Source organism: Apus apus, chromosome 13 (genome assembly GCF_020740795.1).
Source record: "Apus apus isolate bApuApu2 chromosome 13, bApuApu2.pri.cur, whole genome shotgun sequence".
Taxonomy (NCBI): domain Eukaryota; kingdom Metazoa; phylum Chordata; class Aves; order Apodiformes; family Apodidae; genus Apus; species Apus apus.
In genome coordinates, this window is record NC_067294.1 from 7,110,606 (window position 1) to 7,130,381 (window position 19,776).

The following is a 19,776-nucleotide window of genomic DNA, read 5'->3' on the forward strand; positions in this document are numbered from 1 at the left end:
CGCGCGCCGGGGGCGGCTGCCGTGAAGCGAGGCGGGCAAGATGGCGGCGCGGCGGGCGGTGGGCGCCGGTGGGTCTGAGGGGAGGGGGCCGAGCGCTGGTTCCGGAGGGTCTTGCCTACTTATTCCTCACTCACCGTGCTGCTCCCTTTCAGGTGGTGCGTGGGCGGGCGGTCTCCTCGGCTGGGCGCGGCCGGAGAGGTGAGTGCGGCTCTGCCGTGGTCCCGGAGCGGGCCCATCCCTGCGCGGGTCGCCTCGCTCGGGGGGTCCCTGGGGCTGGAGTCTCGCTGGGTCGCTTGTCGGGGCCTTGCTGACTTCTCACTCCGCCCCGGAGCTGTGGGGAACAGGTCGTTTTGTGTCTTCATAGTGTATTTTTTCTGTGTGCTTGGAGATTGCGGCCTGATGGAGATGTCTCTCCTGACCCCTTTCGATCGGACATTCAGATTTCCTCAGCTTTTATGGCGCAAGTACCCGTTGCTCCCCTCCACGGTTGCCTCAGGCGCTGCTTTTCTGTAGTTGGGGTTCTTTCCCCTCAGTCCAGAGGAATGCCAAAGTTCTACCACAGGCATCTAAGAAAGGCTGATGGGGACTCTCAAAGTGCAGAGCTTTGGTCTCTGCTAGAGCCTGTGGAGGTAAATTGCAGAGACCTGGGTCACTGAAGGCAGAAGTAATAGATTTACCTTGGCTGTGCTTTGCTTACTGCTTTGCAGTTGAACAGTTACATGTTAATTCTTTGTTTTGCTCAGTTCTTCTAGTCTGTATGTCTCCCACTTGCTGCTTAAGCATGATTCTTTCTAGAAGGTGTCTCAGCTTTCTTCTTTCTTGTTCCCCTCCCATATACAATGTACTTTGGTCTGTTGTTTGTCACTGTTTTCTTTTGCTGACAATGTGTTTGTTTCTTCTCCTAAAGTTATGGTAGACTTGCTTATCATATGGAGTAGGATTATATTAAGATAGATGGAAAGTAAGATTCCTTAGTTTGTTGAATGTATTAATCATACCAGGAAGACGACACTTAGTTCATTACTGTCTAAGGTTTTAAACTGCAAAGTGATATTCCTGTGCTTGTTAAATATTTTCTTGTATTCATCATCACCAGGTACAATATCATTGATTAATTTTTTTTCTAGATGAATGGAATTTTAAGTATTAAGCAAATAAGATAGTTTTGGTAAATAGCTGAAAAAATGTTAACATCTTGAATGTGTGTGTTATACTACCCTCTACTGGTAGGATGTGAAAACTCCAAGGTGTGTAGTGCCCTCTTGAAACTAACCAACAGGTTCTGTTTGCCGGTCATTTTTTAAATACTTTGCACAGTTTATCTGCCCACAGGCTGTTCATGCCTCGATGAAATTCACAGTATCTGTTTTAGAATTCGTCTGTTTCTTGTAGTTTGGAGTGGCTGCCCGGTGCTGCCTGCTCTAGTCAGCAGGGGGCAAGATGTAGCTGTTTTTTTCTGAGTTTGAGGTGGGTGAACTGACTGAAAACCAGAGGGTTTTTGCTGTCAGCAGTCTTACATGGACTCGATTGTGTTCTGAAAGCTGTTTGGAATATTGTCACTTTAACACTTCAGCACATTTATAAACTCCTAGTACTTTGCTCATACTCAGTCCTTTGAAAAACTAGACATTTTGATTTCTAAATGTGTTTGTGGTAAAAGTTAAGCAAGTATTGACTAGTCTTGGAAAAAAAAAATTCATTGCATGGGTAATGAACCCCACATAAGATCAAAGCAGTGACTGTGTCTTTGTGTGACAAAGTAGGGACACTTAATGTGGCATCTCATGCTATAGCAATGCCATTTCTGGTTCATGGTTTGCTTTAGGAAGCCTGAGGCTGCTCATTGAATAAAAAAGCCCTTTCAAGGTAAATTCTAGAGGAACAGCCTTATCTTGTGAGTAGTCAGATGTGTCAGTTCTCTCTGTCAACACCGGTATGTTCACAAATTCGCAGATTGGCTGGGCAGGAACATAACTTCCTGTGTTCAGCAGCAAAGACTGAGGTCTTGTCTTTCAGGTGCCTGGCATCTGGCAGCCTTTTTCCTCTGTCCTGCATCCACACAAGCACATCTCTGCAGAAAATTGGGACGTGGGAGAAAAAGAACAGGATTGTTTACCCTCCGCAGCTGCCTGGAGAGCCCCGCAGACCAGCTGTAAGGATGCACCTGTGAACTTCCTTATCTGTTTGTGTTCAGCAGAGTCTGGACAGATTGTCAAGAGAGACTAGTTTGATAGCTTATTAATTTCTTAAGATTTTAATCATGTTGGCATATTTACAGGATAAAAGTTAACATCACTTGTGAGTGTTTTCTGTTTCTAAATGATGTTGGAGCTCCAAGCTGCTTGCAGCTGGTGACCTACCTAATGTGTGCTGGAAACTGCAAAGGGACCAGCTTCTTGAGTCTGACCTGCAAGGAGGTAGAAGTCATAGTGGCTGCTTGAAATTTTTGCTGTAAACTGAGGGATTCTGAAGTGATGTGGGAAGGGACATGTAAGGAAGACATGGGATATGATTGCAGAAATGTGTTTTTCTTAGGAAACCATTTGTTATATACTGGGCAGTGGGGTTGTTTCTTCAGTCTGTTGCATAATGACTTGTCTTTACTGAATCTTAAATAAAAGAATATAAAATCCTTTTGTAACCTGTATGATCAGTGTATGGCCTTCTGGCTGTTCAAGACAACTTTTGAAAAAGTCAGCCTAAGTAACGTGGTCGTTATTTTAAATGCAATCACAACAGATGAGTTTTTGGTAACAGCAGGCTTCTGCCTGTTTCTCCCTGTCCCCTCTTATTGACCATTTTATAATTGGGAAGTACCTTTAAACCTTAACAGAAGCAAGCCTCTTAACTTGCACATGGAAACTAAGTGGTGTGTATTTGATCACTGAAGGGACTGATCAATGCTGCTTTCTGCCCCTAAAGAATTAGGTGAATTTTGGAATTCTGTTTTTAATAACTGTTTTTCATTGGCAATTAATGTGTTGTGGTCTCTGTTAGTCATATTGCTCAGCAAAGTGAAGCACTGGCATCTCAAAAGGGTAGGGTTTTTTTGGGTGTGTGCTTTTGTGATACCTAAGCATTTATCAGTTCCCTTAACATCTGGGACATAGAAATACATGCTATGTCCTGGGCTGACTGATGCAGTGGATGTGAAAATGCTATTATCCACTGACTCACTTATTAGATCTGTGTTTTACCTGTTCATAAAGAATGCCATCTCTCTCAAATTGGTATTGATGTTGAATTTTACTAGCTGGTTTTGATCCCTCTTGGTGCAGTAATAATGTTAAATGGGTCTTTGAAGACAACTCTTCATGCCAATTGAACTTGAAACCCTTCACTTCTGAGGAGATAATTAAGTTCATTCTGGTAATATTGTTTAGTTGCTATACCAGTAAGTTGACTTGACAGGAAAGTAATGTTCAAGACTGAACGGGTTGTCAGTCTTACACTGCTTCAAAGGGTGAGGAGGAGGAAAGGAAAAGATGATGAAAAACCTCAGATTATCCTCTTCAGGGGGGTCTGTGTATAAGCTAATTCTCCTAAGATTATATTACAATGTCTGTGTGCTGGGTACTTTTCTTAATTATTTCAGTTTCAAATGTCTGAGGTATGTCTGATTTGGCATGTTCATAGTATAGTAGGGGGAGTCATTTTATGTCTAGTAACAAAATGGATTGTGAAGCAGACATATGCTCCGTTCTTGTTTCCACAGCAAAATTACTGGTCCTCTAACTTTTTTTGTTTGCACCTAGGAAATCTATCACTGTCGGAGGGAAATCAAATACAGCAAAGATAAGATGTGGTATCTGGCAAAACTGGTAAGCAAGAAGTACTTTGAACTGTATTTATTAGAACACAGAATTTAATTGCTGTATTTGCCTTAACAGCCTTGTTCAATCACAATCTAATCAGCATCTTCATAATAGAGTGCTGGGGAAGAGCAGGCATCTGTGCAGGCAGTTTGTAGTTTGGTTTAGCTGCTTTATCCCAGGATGCTCTCAAATGTGTACCCAGGATCATATGTGGATCATGCACTGAGGAGTTTTTGTGTTGTTTTCTGCTTAGCAGTAGATAGCAAGGAGAGCTTGGAAAGGTAGAAATGGATTGTACTTCTCTTTAAGGAAAAAAAGTCATTGGATATTCATTATTTAGCTCAGAGATCTGTATGTGACATTGAAAAAATGGTAATTGAGGAAACAAGTCTTTTGATTTGCTCTTTAAAATGGCAAAAAATTAAAATACTGTCTTGTGAATAAGACAAAGGGAATATTTGTAATTGTGGAAGTTAACATTAACATTTTGATTTGCAGATAAAAGGAATGTCCATTGATCAGGCTCTGGCTCAGTTGGAATTTAGTGATAAAAAGGGAGCAAAGGTGATCAAAGAGGTATGTAGTAGTGTTCTTTAACACTTCTGGTTTCAAGAAAACTTTAAAATCAATGTCTATCACCAGAGGTTTGGAGATTATTCTATTTCTGTGTTATTGTGTTGTTACTAAGCCTGTTAGGATCACATTCAAACAACATTTTTGAAGCACTCCTGAAAGAATATGCAGAGGTCACTTGCACTGGCTGTTTTAACTTGTAGTGATGTGGGTTCCCACTCTAATGATGCTTGGTGTTCATGGTAAGTAATGCAGAATCCTGCTGCTATATCTGTGTGCTTTGGTTCTTAATATTGTAAGAAATGAAGGATGTCATCAGGGGAAGCACTGAGTTCTGTAAAGCCATGAAAGCTTTTCATAGACTGTTCTTGTTAGGAGTTTCTAATTACTTATTTTCTTGGCTGGAGCATTGATTTCTGGAATAATAAGGACAAAGAAGTATCCTCTATTAGCTGGAAATATTGAATGGTCTTAGTTCATTTTGCCCACCTTGGAGTTCTTTCCAGTCTGATGTCTAATTAGACAAAGGTCCACGGATGAAAAGCTAAGTCTTTTTCCACTCCCTTTCTTCCCCAAAAGATGTAATAAAGTTGTCCTGAAGCTTTTCAGTCCGTATGCAGAGAACATACTTACGTAAAAGGCATTTGTCTTTTTTGTAGAGATTAAAATTGTTAATACTTTTTCTGTAACTGACTTAAACTTACAATTTCTTCCATGTCATCTAGATGTGAGAAATAGCGTTGCTTAAATTCCTGTTCAGTGTTTCCATTTCTTTTCCTTTTGTTACAGGTTCTGTTAGAAGCTCAGGAAATGGCAGTAAGAAATCACAACGTGGAATTCAAATCAAATTTACACATAGGTACTTTTTTTTTTTCTTACTTTAGTGCAGAAAAAAGTCATCCTACCCTAGAGGGTAGTTTTTAGTAAACTTATGTTTACCAAAGCAGGAAAGCCATGTGCTTCTGACTTGCAGCACAACTGAGGTCAATGTGATTGTTGAGCCTTCAACCATCAGTTTCACTGTAGCTGGTCCCTAACTGATGCTCCTCTGGCATCTAGATTCATTGTTTTTAAGATGCATTCATCTGAGAGAGGAATTTCTGCTCCTTGTGTGCAAACCAGGCCCTGAAGAGGAAGATGTTTGACATGATTATGAAAGACTAGACAACACAAAGCAAACTGTTGCTTCTTTTTTTAATCCTGCCAGTGAACACAGATGCTGGAAACTTTGTCCATGGGTACTGCTACAAGCCTTGCCAGATTGGAATAGAAGCTTCTGTCAGAAACAGTCTAAAACTAAATGAATATTGACAGTAGACTTCTTAATAAAAAGGTTTTGTTATAGATGATTACATAATAAGTTTGTACAGCGCTTTATTGCCTAGAAAAATGTTAGAGAAATGTTTACTCTGTAGGTGTGTTTAGGCCTAAAGAAAAAAAATCCTGTTATTGAGCTGAGCTCATAAGCTTAAAATAACCTGGATTGTAACACAGATTTGCTTAGAATTTTTTTGAGCTTTCCAGGCCCCTGCTGTAAGACATTTTATCTTCTAGGGCAGGACTGGATATGTAGATAATGAAAATGCCTGTGGTGAATGCAATAAAGGGAGAAAGGAGGGAAAATCAAGTCTTTAAGACTTCTCCAGAAATTCATGAGACAAACTCTTGGAAAGCAATGGAATTAATACCACCTTTAGAAGAGCTATATCATCTACTAAGTGCTCTGTGTAGCTTCCTTTGTATTTGTCCTTTACTCCATATTTCTCTTTGTGTGCATGCTTTCTGAACTCACCTTTTTGGGGCTCCTGAAGAGCGTTAATCCCACTCACAGGTTCCTCTGTAGTACTAATCTACTAAATGTGATGAAGGAAAGGTGGAGGACAGAATACCAAATAGAATTAACATTTCATATGCAGTCATGAAAATTATACTGACAAGACAGTGTTTCAGTTGCAGATGTGTAGTGCTTATTCTTTACTGAGTGGTCTTCTCTCCCCCTGCCCACCTTTTTCCTTCAGCTGCGTCAGTGGCAGGCAAAGGCCGGTACGTGAAGAGGATTCGTTACCACGGCAAAGGCATGTTTGGCATCATGAATATCTCCAGGTGTCACTACTTTGTGAAGCTGGTGGAAGGTCCTCCTCCTCCTCCAGAGCCGCCAAGGACTGGTTTTGATAAAGCAAAAGAATATGTGCAGCAGCTGCGAAGCAGAACCCTTGTTAATACACTGTGACAGACTTTTATGACTATATAGGTATTTCTTGTTTGACAATGTAATGATATAAAAAAATAATTCAAATCACGTATTAGTTGTATCTTTGGTGCCGCTGGAGCTGGGTGATGTGAGTGATCATAAGCTTTTTCCATATTTGTCAAGCCATATGTTTGGAAAAATCTTGGGAAAGCAGCAACAGATACTAGTTTTTCTGAGTTGAAGCATGGCATTCAAGCTCTACCCTGGACTGTCAAATCTAGAACATACAGTGCCATATTAAGCTTGTAAAGAACTCTGTTGTCCTCAAATTCATGCAGCTGTCTCTTTGTTATGTATGGTTGGATCTTTTATTGTAAAAATGTTCCTGATGTTCACACTGCAAGATCAAGACTTGGACTAAAATTCCTGAACTTGGACATCTTAAGTAGCTACAGTAGTGGAACAAATCAAGCAACAATAATAATTGAGATTAACAGCCATCAATTTATGGGTTGTTTTATCTAGGCCATTATGCTCTTTTCTTACAGCCTCTGTTGTGCATCTTATGGGTTGTGTTTGGGAGGGGGGAATAAAAAACTAATTTGAAGTTCAGGTTTTGACAGAGTCAGTAGGTGGCAGTGTTTAGTTTGTCAGAGCGGGAAGCGGCAGTGCAAACTTACACCGCTTTTAAACTGTGTTCTAGATTCTGACCGTAGCATTAACAGTCGGATATTTGCATGGAGTTCAGGGTGTTATCTGTGGAAACTCAGTGTGAGTAACAGGCACAATATGGAGAAAAGCTTCTCTTGGTGAACTAATTATTCTGCACTGTCTGGAAACAAATTGCTTTTGTAATGTTGAGGCAAGTAAAATGCTCACTGGATTTAATATGGAATGGCTTTTTGCATGTACAAATCAGGCTTTCAGTTCTCTGAAATCAATCCCATGTTTATCATTACTTTGAAGAGAAAAAGATTAAGGTCAAGAGGGGGAAATCTTATTTTACCCAGTCAAGCTTTCAACTCAGATGGCCAGAGATCATGAATATTGGCATAGAAAAAGAATGAATAGTTGCTTGTGTATGTAAATATCCGATATTTAGACTTCTTCTGTTCTGGAACATTAGAATGGGAGATAAATTGCTTACCTAACTTTCTACCACACCAACTAGTGGTAGCCTTTCTTACGTGGATTTACTTTCATCAGTACTTGAATGATGGCAAAGACACAGCTCCTCCAAGGAGACAAGTTATCTTTGTTGTCTTAATGTAAGTGGCATACAGCTGTTTCATTTGGCTACCAAAGAAAGGGGTCTTACTCTTTAAGAGTGAAGTTACACAAGAAGTACGTACATAGCTCAGTACCAGTAATGGGGGCTTATTTGCAGTCTCTCTGCAGTGCACTTACAGATGCATAATTTGCTTTAAAGCCCTGTTTTAGTAACTTCTGTCTGAAAGGTATGTTCCTGATGAAACTCAGTCTCTGCAATCCCTGACGTGTTTGAAGAACTGTTTCTGGTGTGCCGTGATAAGCCAGCTGCTGTTACCCTCTTGTCATACTGAATCTCTTACAAGTTGTAGCAAACTTGAATGACTTAATCTTTTTGGGGGTCAGTGATCTGGGAGAAGACTAAGGAATTGCAAAATAATCCAACCTTAATAAGCTCTTGTCAAGGTTAATAAGCTCCAGTCAAGGTTGTATCCTTATAGATATCATTGCTCTATTTATGAATCTGCAAACTAGGAGAGAAGCGAGAATGTGACTGATGTTTTACAGCTTCTTTATGAGATGGGCTTGACACTCCTTTAAACAAACAGAGCTGGGCTTTCCAATTTTTTCAGTCAAAAAGTAAGATTGTTCCTTGTCATTATTGTTTTCTATCTCAAAACTAAGTGGAAAGACTTTTTTTTAGACATGCTTTTCTGTGTCACTCATTTCCTGATACTCTTTTCTGCCTTCTTAAAGGTGCATAACCCGTAGTGGTTCCTTTCAGCTTGGCTTAAGGAAGCTGCAGAGCTGTGGCTGGAACAGTATGAGGGGAGACTTGGTGAGAGGAGGGGCTTGAACTGGTTTGATCCCTGCCTTTCACTGCTGGGACACTGAGAGTGTCTGAAGTGGTTTCTGTGATAGGTGCATCAGGAACCTGCACTCTTAAAATTCATTAAGATCTGGTGATGAAGCTTTAGAACTGTCAAGTTCTACATATAAATAAAATTTGAGTCTACTGCACTTTCTTGGTAATTAGTACATCTGCACTTCAGTTAGACACTTCATGCCAATTCAGACAGAATATTCCATGTTAACTGCAAGAAGTCTTTAGCAGAAGATAATTTTTTACTGTGACCTCCAATAAAAGAACGTTCTTAAATGAGCCATCACCAAAAGGGAGGAGGAGAAGCACTTAGGCCTCTACTTTATGCTAATTTTATTAGTAATGTCTGGGGGCTCTGTAAACTCACTACTTGTGTGTGTATGTGCTGATGTTACAGAAATTGGAGAAGGAGCAAGTATGCGTGAAGGTGTAGTAAGGCTACAGGGAAATCTGAGGAGAGCAGAATTGTGAGCAGTGCTCAGCACTGTGAGATTTAACTGAGGAAAACTTAAAAAAAACCTGTTGTTGGGCTTGCTCATAAACATTTTAAAATATTCAATGAGAAAGTCAAAGTACTTTTGTTAGCCTTATGTCTTTTTGGATGTGAGTGTTTTTCCTCTTAAAACTTGTAGTCAGTTATTAAGGAGATACTTCATCAAAGTTAGAGTTAGGAGAGAGCTATCAGTGTGGTTATAAAGGGATCATCAGCCTTTTTAAAAACATGGAAGATACAGGAAGTGAGTGTGGGCTGTGACTGAACAGTTAGAGAGCCCTGATTCTGGTCATACCTATACTAGAAAACACTGTGGTGAGGTGGATGGAATCAGGACTCAGGTGGTATCTACACACAGTTCTGCCCAGTGCTTCAGCTGTGCTGCTGTGCCTGGCATGAACTTGTCTAGATCAAGGTCATGCAACATAAATCTTCAGACTACCCCCCTCTGCGTAAAGGAGAGGTGTACACCAGGGCTGTCACCTCTGCACTGCAGAGATGCTTGGGAGATCCTCCAGTCACTGAAGTGAAGGAACAACAGGAATCACTGCTTTCTGCCTGTCCCTATGGAAATCCGATGGTGAGATGTTGGAAAGTAATTTGTGAACAGAATTTTCCTTTCAACAGAAATAAGGTTACTCCTAATATCCTTAATGAACCATAGAAACCAAGTATGACATTCTTCACCATATGAGCTATAGTCCTGCTGAAAATGCCCCTATTTCTAGCTTTTCAAAGAACAAGCCTTTATTTCTGATTGACATCTATTCAGTTGCATGTCAGCTATGTAATTTAAAAGAATTACTAATTAAACAAAATAAGAGACCATAATAGCAATAATAATCACATAAGTTACTGTTTGCTGGAGCCTTACCTAGGGAAAATAAAGGGGAAAGTTTCAGGAACTGACTTTTGAGTACTTTGAAATATGGAACAAGATATCTCTTGGGAGTAGTGAGCAAAGGAAGAGCTGATTTTGTATTTGCTCTATAACATCAACACTCTCTTCGTGTTTCAAGGAAGTTGTATGCTAATGCAGAGGACAGGCTGCCATTGAGCAGAATGAGCCAAGGAGAGTGTAACTTCACATGGGGCAAATTAGGCATCTACCTCAGAGTATTAGCTAAGGAAATTAATCTGAAAGTCTATGTAATACACTTAAACAGAGTGTTCTTGAACCTAAAGACAAAACTTTGGGCAAAGCATCTGAGTAACTGCTACATCTGTGGGTGTTACTTCTGTGTATTGCACAGTAGTGCAGCCATCAAGTTTTGTGTGGTAAGATGAATGGTTACATATGAACGCAGACTCACTCCCTTTCTCTTTCCCCCCCACAATAATACCATGAAGGCTTAAACCATCTTTGTCTGCATGTTATATCTTTATTTTAAATTAGCTTGGAGTTGGGACTGTTGTCAATGCTGCATCAAGTCACCTGTGTTTTGTCTAACAGAACTGGAAATCCTGCCACCTCTGTGGGGGCCTGTGATAATGCTTTGCTACTCCCTCTGTGGAAACTTCTTGCAAAGCCCACCCTGAACCTTCCAAGCTGTACTCTCTTGTCCTTGTACTTTGTTCTGTTGCCTGGTGCTGCCAAGAAGTGGTTGAATCTGTCACATTGTAAATCCTGCTGCTGCACTTCAACTTACTAACCACCTTTTTGGTGGGATGAACAAGCCCAGCTTCGGCCTCTTATAAATCTAGTTCTCTAGAACTCTCTAGCCTTTGTGCTGTACCCTCTCCAGTGCTGGCCACACTTCTAATGGAGCCAAGTATGCAGGTGTCTCTCTCTGTGATGAGAGTATGTTGTTGGCTCAAATTTAGCCTGAAGTTGATGAAACTCCCAGGTCCTTTTTAGGTTACTCATCAGCATTTGCAGTACCTGTGTTCCAGCTCTCATTGCTTTTCTGTACATACTAATGAGGTCTCCTTTACCACTCACAAGTTTTTCTGTTATGTCAATTATTTTCTTTCCTAATAGAAAAGTTGCCAGTTTTGTGGCTTCTGTTATTGATCGAACTCTTGGGCTAGCTAAGAGTCAGGTAAAGAAAGGCATTTGTATATCCTGTTGTGGTAAACTTCATCAATGGATGCAGCTAATAGGCAGTGAAATGTGTCAACATCTCTCCTATTGATTATCTTTTTCAGAGCAAGGCTAACAGGTCCTGTTATACTGTGTACTGGCCATGTAAATTAAAACTTTAGTTAAATAAAAGGGGTGTATTGTGAGGTGCACTGCACTGGACCGTGAAAGAATTGCTGTTCAAAACCAGCTCTTCTAAATACCCACAATTCCTTGCCACCTCTTTTCCCCACTGAAAATTCCCAGTAGTGACTAAGATTAACTTAGGAAATTTGTCCCTGGATAGTTTAGAAGCCCAAGGTTATGGGCTAGAACAAGTTGTGTCATGCTATCAAGCAGATGTAAAGGAAAAGCTTGAGGGAGCACACAGAAGTCCTTCTTTCCCTCAGTGAGCATCCTAAAACTCTGAAGGTAGAGTTGGCAGAAAACCAGAAACCCCCAGAAATGGCTTATTAATTCATTAATAATGAGCCTTCTGCTATTCTCTCTTCTGGAGTCAGAAGTCCCCGAGTCATTCCAGTGTACTGGACAATTCTTCAAAGGGCTGCAAATCAGAGAAGTCAAAAGCTTTCACTAGAAAGGGGGTGTATCTGCACCCCACTGTGGTGCAGAATGGAGGTGGGATACCTGCCCTGTGGTAGTTCTTCCAGCAACTGAGTGCTTTTTGTGAATGTGCTGTCTCACAGCTTACATGGCTTTAGCTTTCAGCTATTGCTTATGGGTTTGTTTCTCTCCACTGGCTTAAAAAGTCCTTTTCCTTTTTCTTTAAGGCCTGAAATGCATCACTACTTTAGTAAGTGAATGTTGGACTGTCTGGAGAAGAACTTGCCTGCACAGGCAGGGGAAGGGAAGTCCTGAGTTCATGGCCAGTGTCCTCCTAGCAAGACTGGGCCCAGGGTGGTTCACATTCTGTCTGCTCAGAGCACAGACACAGGTAACCTGCAGGGGTCTGTGACTGAGGTGCCCTGAGTTGGAGCCTGTAGCATGGTTCTTGAGAGAAAAAGACAAGCTGGAGGTACTGAAACTTGAGCTGGAAAGGTTCAGTCACCACGGATGACTTCTACATATAGTTTATAGTACAGTAGTAGAAGAAGTATTTTTTACTAATATATCCATGCATCTGCTCTAGCTTTGTTTTTTCTGCCCTGTGCATGTGAAATGGGGAAGCTGCCCAAGATCCCTGTTGGCAGGAACCTCTTTTAAAAACACTGTTGCTAAGTTTCATCCTGAGCGTGCCCAGGGCCTTAGGTAAATGTAGAAATGTGGTTGCAGTTAGTTGAATGAGGGAAGACAAATGGCACCTACTTGACTGAGACTTTTCTGGAGAAATTTGAGTGTGAAACAAGTGGAACTGTGGGGCCTTTAGAAGGGGACAGTGTTTTCCAAAGTCAGCAAAGGATAGGGACAAAATTATGTGGAACTTGGATTTACCTTGAGTTGACTGGAGTCAAGAAGGGTCAGAAGTCTGGTTAAAGCTGTCTTACCTATAAAAGTTGGTAAAAATGTCTAACTGAGATCAAGGCAATGCCAACTGAACTTGGCAAAGTAGCTAGAAATTTCTGAGTTTGTCTCTAGTGTGTCACATTTCAAAGCTGAGATTCCCACCTGTTCTCATCAAGTCCTAGATGTTTCAAAGATACTCTTCATTTTTCTTTTGCTTTTATTATCTCTCTCTTTTGGGGGCCTGTGCTCATTACTTTTGTAGGGATGGATGCTTGGAAAGCAATTATTGTTCATCTTCACCATCTGTTCTGATGCTGGGTATGCCTGTCTTCTTGAAGGCTTTCAGAGTCTGTGCTGGGAATACATTTCTCTTCCTAGTGTTGAGAGATTTATATTTTTAATGGGTATTTGTTTTATCTATTACATGCTAGATTTATTCGCTTGATAATCTTAATCTCTCAGCAATGCAGGCCATCTTCTCATGTCCTGATCCAGCACACAGGGATTTTATTCATTTAATAGTTTGGCTTTTGGATCAGATAGCTGTTAGAGGTAAATCCTGCAGTGTGCTGAGTATGCTCAGCACCACCTGAGCTGACAGCAGCAGTAACTTGCAGGGAGCCTGCAGCACCTTTCAGGATTGTGCTCTTAGATGTCTTCTTTACACATTAATTACATAAATAAGTTAGTGTGGTGCATGCCTTTCCTTCCTGGACCCTATCCTGCTTTAGTATGATTTCCATCTCATAAGTGAGACTTCTTTGTGACATTTTTTCAATGTCTGCCTGTGCTTAGTTAACCCCTTTTGGGTCTTCTAAGAGTTCTTTTCTATGTCCATCTTCTTTGATACAAAACAAAAGCATCCTTCCTTGTTCAAGGTGTGCTTTGTTAGAAGCACACAGAATGTGTTTTCCTTGTTCTTTGACACAGAAGCTTCCAACTTACTACTACTTTTTAGAAAAACCGACACTTGAATTCAGATCCTTTATCAGACAGCATAGTATCTTCATTTCTTGAACTAGATTTGAGATGTTATATTTTGATAACAAGCACAGGGTCAGAAATCTAGGTTTCAGAAGGAGGTTAATAATACATTTTCCTGACACGGTGCCCAGGATAGCAGGGGAAGAGGTGACAACCCAGGGGTACATCATATACCTACAAGGAGACATGCAACAGCAGCCCCAGTGGCAGACAGTTCCTTGGCACAGCTGTGGCTTTGGAAAGCCAACACACTCATGGCACTGACAGCGTAAACATTTTGTGGCAACTGTGCAAAGCAGGCAGCCAATTATTTCACTAATGATTGCTTCTCAGTGCTTCCTCCTCCTCCTTCATCTGCCCTAGAGAGGAAAACTTTCTCCCCTGTACTTTATCTTCTTGGATAATGGCATAAAGGGATTCTGTCTGTAAAGATGTGGTGCTAACACTGCAGCAGTCTGTGCCGTGTGGGTCTTGGCTCCGCAATTACGTTCCTCCCCTGAGTTTCCTCCTTTTCCAGACTTTATTTGTAGATCCTGTCTGTGACTGTGCTAACTGTTGCAGAGAAAGTCTGAGAGTTTGCATCTCCACAGACTTCTCTCTGAGCTGTATAACTGCTTCCTGTTAACCAAAGTGACAGAAGAAGAGTTAATGCTTCCAGAGCATTTCTAATATTCTCCTGATGATGCTCTCAGTGAGGACTTTGCATAAATGGGTGGTGATGTTCTGCTGATTCATTTGCATGGCTGGTCCAGGTTGACTCCAGTAGTTTCAATGGAGAAACATAAACAAAAATTGTTTATGTGCCCATTAAATTCTCAGAGTAGTCTGGGCCATGAGAAATTTTAGGGTTATGTGCAAACACAAAGCAAGAAAATGTTTGGTACAATGTTTGGGTATGTCAGGAACAGAGTAATAATTCTTCTTGCTTGACAGGATGTTCTTGATTCAGTGAGCTGAAGGTTAGTTGAGCTCCTGGCAGGAGTTAACATGGTAGGAATCCCAATTTTAAAAGCTATTTTTATTTTATTTTGGAAGCCAAGAATTCAATAAGTTCAGTGAATCCTGTAGGCTAAATCTCAGTGTTTAAGTTGTACTAAGTTAACTCAGCTGCCTTCTTAGCAGTCATCTAGTCCTGTCGTCTTAACAGAAGCTTGGAAGATTTCTGGGCAGGATTACCATGGCATCACTCTGACCTTAATTCTGACAAATAGAGTGATAAATTCAAACTGAGCTCCATCCTGCTGGTACTAGATTGCTACCAGCCTCTGAGCTACCTAGATTAAAACTAGCTGGAGTGTTCAGCAGTGAAAAGATAACTCCAGGTATTGTTTTAAAAGGAGAGGGAGGGGTGTAGCTTCCTAATTGAAGATTATCCTCTACCTTCCTACTGTTGACAGCTATGAAATCTCATGCAGCACTTCCATCTAGTGACAGTGATGAAGTGGTTATTAAATGCCATAGAAATAATTCATGCTTCTTTTCATTAAAAGCTTCATTCTTATTTGGCTTTCTATGTTTCTGGAAAAGAGCTCAGCAGAAATACAGAACTAGGGAGAAAAATGCTCCTCTACTTTGGTGTTTTTTGGGGACAGGACTTTGAAGCACACTAAGGAAGGCACTTGTATCCATAACAAAGAACTGATAATATTATAATCTAAATCTTAATCTTGAGAGGTTGGGGTATCTCCTCTTCCCAGCTTTAGTGCAGGGCTTTTGAGCAATTATCCAAGTGGATTAAACCATGTGGAAATGTCCTTTTCGGTGCTCATCATGGAATAAAGCACCAAACATTTGAGAAATAACCATTACTTTTCATATAACACATGCCAGAGAAATAGTGTGAAAAAATGTCAGTGCCCTTCTGTTAGCCAGCTCTTTTTAATACAAACATAAAATATTAATTAAAATCAACCAAAAGGCATTAAAAACTGGATGTTCTCTTTGCCCCAGAAGTACTCAGCTGATAAGAAACAAATTAAAAATGCAGAGTTTTCAAACAGCTAAAATGCTGCATATTTCAAATGAAGTTGGTCTTTTTTATGTGTAGCATTTTGGACTAAAAAAAAATATGAAATGCATATAAAAATGATTACTGTAAATGGCAAAGACATCAAAGTTTGGCATCAAAGTTAAGTGAAAGCACTTGGAAGTCAGTTTGTTTGATCAGTATAAATAAGCTTAAAAAGAAGCCAGACCTTTTTTACGCAGCTGGAACTGGGTAGTCAGTTCAAATTTCCCTGCATCCCAGGGATTCCCAAACTAGGTTAGATCCAAACATTGTCATTATTTTTTGTTGTGAGTTGTTTGGTTTGGTTTGGTTTTTTTTTTGCATTTGCCCAACATGCTTCTAGGTCAATGCACCAGGGAAAATGAGTTGAAAGCAGAGGTCGTATGAAGAATGGGCAGATTCTAGGATCCTGAAATGAAAGTTTCTTTCCTCTTCTAGTTTTGGAATGAGGTTTATCCAAATGAAGGTAAATTGATGAGTCCTTAACTTCGTTGAAACTGAGGCTTGTATGATTGACTGTAGTCATCTTGGTTGTATTTTACCAACAAAGATCCATTCCTGGGTTGGCAAGAAGGTGTGAGTTAGGAAAATGGTTCAGAGCTATGTTAATTTATATCAGCTAAGTATCTGCTACAAAGCTGGGTTACACAAGTGTGCATTTCAGTTTGCTCTTGGAAAGAAAGGTGGACTCTGTAAGAAGAAAATAGGACTTGACTTCCTTAGTGCCTTTCACCAGAAGACTAGTGGTTAGCTCTTACAGGAATCTGCCTGGTGCAGAAGGATTGCTCTGAGCTCTGGGAGCTCTCTTGCTGTAGTGTGCATGTAAGACCTTTACAGAGAGCCAAGTTTCAGCTCATTTAATTTGAAAGCTGCATGTTATAAACAACTAGAAACAAGATTTCAAGGAAAAAAAACACATTGGCTCCAGTAACTTTTGTTTAGTGGCCTGAACCTTTTGAGTTCAGCACTTAAGGGTACATGACACTAAAACATGCTCTCAAAACAGCTACAAATTTATTCTGTTCCTTTGGCCTCTAATCACGGCCTCTCTGAGCACAGACCTTTCTCCTAAGCTGAAGCTGCTTATGCTTCTGTAGTCCAAAGGAAGATGTAATGTTTTGAAGAGCAACTGGGAAGGCCATACTTTACCTGACAGAGGAGAACATGCTGCTGCTTCTTCACCCTGGCCTCTGTTTGTAGACCTGGAGTTCAATGTCTGTCCTCCCCAGGAAGTCAGGCTGTCTCAGAGGAGGCACGACAGAGCCTGTGCCATTGGAGATGATGGCTTCAAGGCCTCTTTTGGGACTGCTGTATGAAGTCACTGCAGTGCAACCAGCAAGGAAATTCTTAGAGGAGGACTCGCCCTTCAAAAATTCAGCCACAACCTCAGAGTGTGTGCCTCTGACTTATAAAGTTATTTTCTCTCTTGTGCTTCCTTCCATGTTCTTTTCCATTAAACAGTTCCACACCACATGCCTCCAAAACAATCCATTATCTTGTTAAGGTGCAGTTTCTTTTTCTTACTGGGAAGCTTCCCCTATCAAGTGCTGGAAGGAGAAACCTATAGTCTCCACTTTTCCATTTTCTTCCTGTGAATGGGAGCTCAGGAAAGCTGCTTTTTATGAAAAGAACAATTTTTTAAGTGCGAGAAATAATAAAAAGCCTCCCCTGGAATGAAAATACAGCCTGTATCCTCCCCAAGGGGGGTGGCAGCTGAGGTGGCAGGCTGTGATTGGGCACTGGGGTCTGCCCCTTGGGCAACATGCTGCTTTTTATGCTGTGAGCCCAGATTTCCTTGGAGACCTGGGAGAGGCTGGCTGTGCTTTCTTGTGGGTGGCAGTGATGTGGTCAGCCCCCCCTGTTGCTGCATGATGCTGAGGCCGTTGGGGTTACCTCCTCTGGAGATAGAAGTCAGCTTTTCAACCTCCTTTCCTAGCTCTTGCAGGGGTGTTTAATGTAGCTGTCAGTTAACAATGTCTGCTTTGTTTTAGGTCTTTGCAGGCTGTTGTCGTCTCCCTTGCTTCCTTTTAGCTCTGAGTTGAATTTCATGGGGGTCTGCAAAGCATCCCAAGGGAGGACTGAAGGGTGGAGGCTGCAGAACCAGACAATGTTGGTATGTTACTGTGCTTAAAGTGAAATCAGTCTTGGCATAGACGTGGGTAGCAGGCTCTCAGAGCAAGGTATGAAATTAGCCTGGATATTCGCATCGTTCTGCTTTGCGGACGAGAGGGAAACCAGCAGGACTCAATGTTATCACCTGCATCTCCCTTACCTGGCAGAGCTTCTCTGCCAGTGCAATAAATCTGTTTTCCTAAGAATGCAAGAGAGATCTTGAAATAATCTCATCTCAATCCCCCTTGTTATTTTTTATGGATTCCAGGATGAGCTGGTTGCTATGTATAGCTTTTTTACATACAAGTTTGGATTTGAACCCAGCTGAATATTCAGTCCAATAAAAAACAAAGTTTCTTTTAAAACAAAGGCAACATTGGGAAAGGCTTTCATCCAAATGAACAAAACAATAAAAACAGGAGGACCGAATGTTTGTTATTCATACATATTCTTAGAGGTAATTATAGTTATTTCATTCTTAAAATGCCTGGTTTCAGAAGAAATTATTATATTCTAATAAGTACTTGTTTATTAAACTTGCAATAACTGAAGTTGAACATGAATTATTAAAATGTCTCTGAGGTGCAGGGTTGTTTTTCTTTTGCCAGGTGTATGTGAAAAATAAAAACAACAGGAGAACGTGCAGCAAACCAGGAGAGGCAAAATGTGAGGCAAGAACTGGCCCTGGATCAATGGTCCTGGTCCTGCTGCCACGAGACGGGATTCCCAAAGCCTTCCAGCAAAGCCAGAGCTCCTAAGCCCTGTCACCTGCAGGAAAGTCCCTACCCTGGGGTGTGGGGAGGGGTCTGCACTGCCCAAGGAAGCAAGCTGACAGTTTACTGCTTTCATGAACCTGTGTAAAGCTGAGACTTATTTTTCTCTTGAGAAATAAGGGAAATTTGGGGAGGAACGAAAACGCCACGGAGGCAAAAGTAACAGCAGGTGGATTCCAGCAGATGACAAAGAGGAAAGAGGGAAAAGAGGATGGCCTGTGAGAACAGGTAACATCTGTCTATTTGTAAAGGACGTGGTCTAGCCTGCAACTTCCAAATACTGAAAAGGTTTCATCAGGGAAGCAAGAACAGAGCAAGGGAAGCCTGGAGAACTCCATAGAGTTAGCCTTGTAAGAGGTTAATGGTTTAACCCTTACAACGTACTAGAAAATTCAAGGAGGTTTATGCGATGGCTTTGACATATTCTGGCAATAAATGCAATGTGAAGATGTTTCCTCCATTTGCTCTAAGCCTTTGAATTTACTCTTTTACTCTGGGAGACTCGCTGTACATAAGAGAAAGAGAGGATGTGAATTTCCATGAAAAATATTTGTGTTTTTCTTTAGCATCGTTTACTACAGAAATGCAGCTTGTGCCTTTCCACTCTGTGTATCTCCCAGACTTCCCAGCACTGTGAGGACCTCTTGACCAAGTTTGACTGATGAAGATAAGTGTGGAAGAGAATAAAGTGTATAGAAAATCAGTGACAGGTAGAACAGAGATTACATAAGCACCTGAAAAAGAAAAGCTGTGATGACCTTCAGAAAAGAGACCTTGTTCTGGTACTACTCTAGGAAAATTTTCAAATGGAGTTCACATCTTCCTAGAGCAAGAACTCCCACAAGCCAGAAGAAAATCAAACTCATTTTTTTTTTCTTCTTTTTGTGCTCAAGTGAGTAAATTCTGGATAACTATGGAAGCAAAATGTCTTGAACAGGTGATCCACCTGATTTCCCTGGGACCTCTTGTGCTTAAAATCAGTTCTTGTTTGAACAGCACCTGTGCAATTGTAGTGTTTAATTCCCCCCTGATTCCTGGGAATTTGCTGCATGGTTGTAGAGTTTTGTCTAAGAGAAATGTAAGTAAATTATTTTTCTTTAAGCCTAACAACCCAGTGAGTGACAGAACACAGGTACAGTCATATATATATCTATATATTTGATTGCTGGTTATTCATGGGAGGTGATTTAGGCATATGTGCCTGTTTAG

General features: G+C 40.9%; 1 protein-coding gene across 1 annotated transcript; it reads left to right on the forward strand.

The window, feature by feature from the left end:
* Positions 1 to 8: 8 nt before the first annotated feature.
* Positions 9 to 7,467, forward strand: MRPL22 (mitochondrial ribosomal protein L22). Its single transcript, XM_051631063.1, has 7 exons — positions 9 to 68; positions 153 to 198; positions 2,017 to 2,152; positions 3,756 to 3,821; positions 4,314 to 4,391; positions 5,178 to 5,247; positions 6,407 to 7,467. Exons 1-7 carry the CDS (start codon positions 41 to 43, stop codon positions 6,616 to 6,618), a joined length of 636 nt encoding a protein of 211 aa, XP_051487023.1. The 5' UTR covers positions 9 to 40; the 3' UTR covers positions 6,619 to 7,467.
* The last annotated feature ends 12,309 nt before the right edge of the window (positions 7,468 to 19,776 follow it).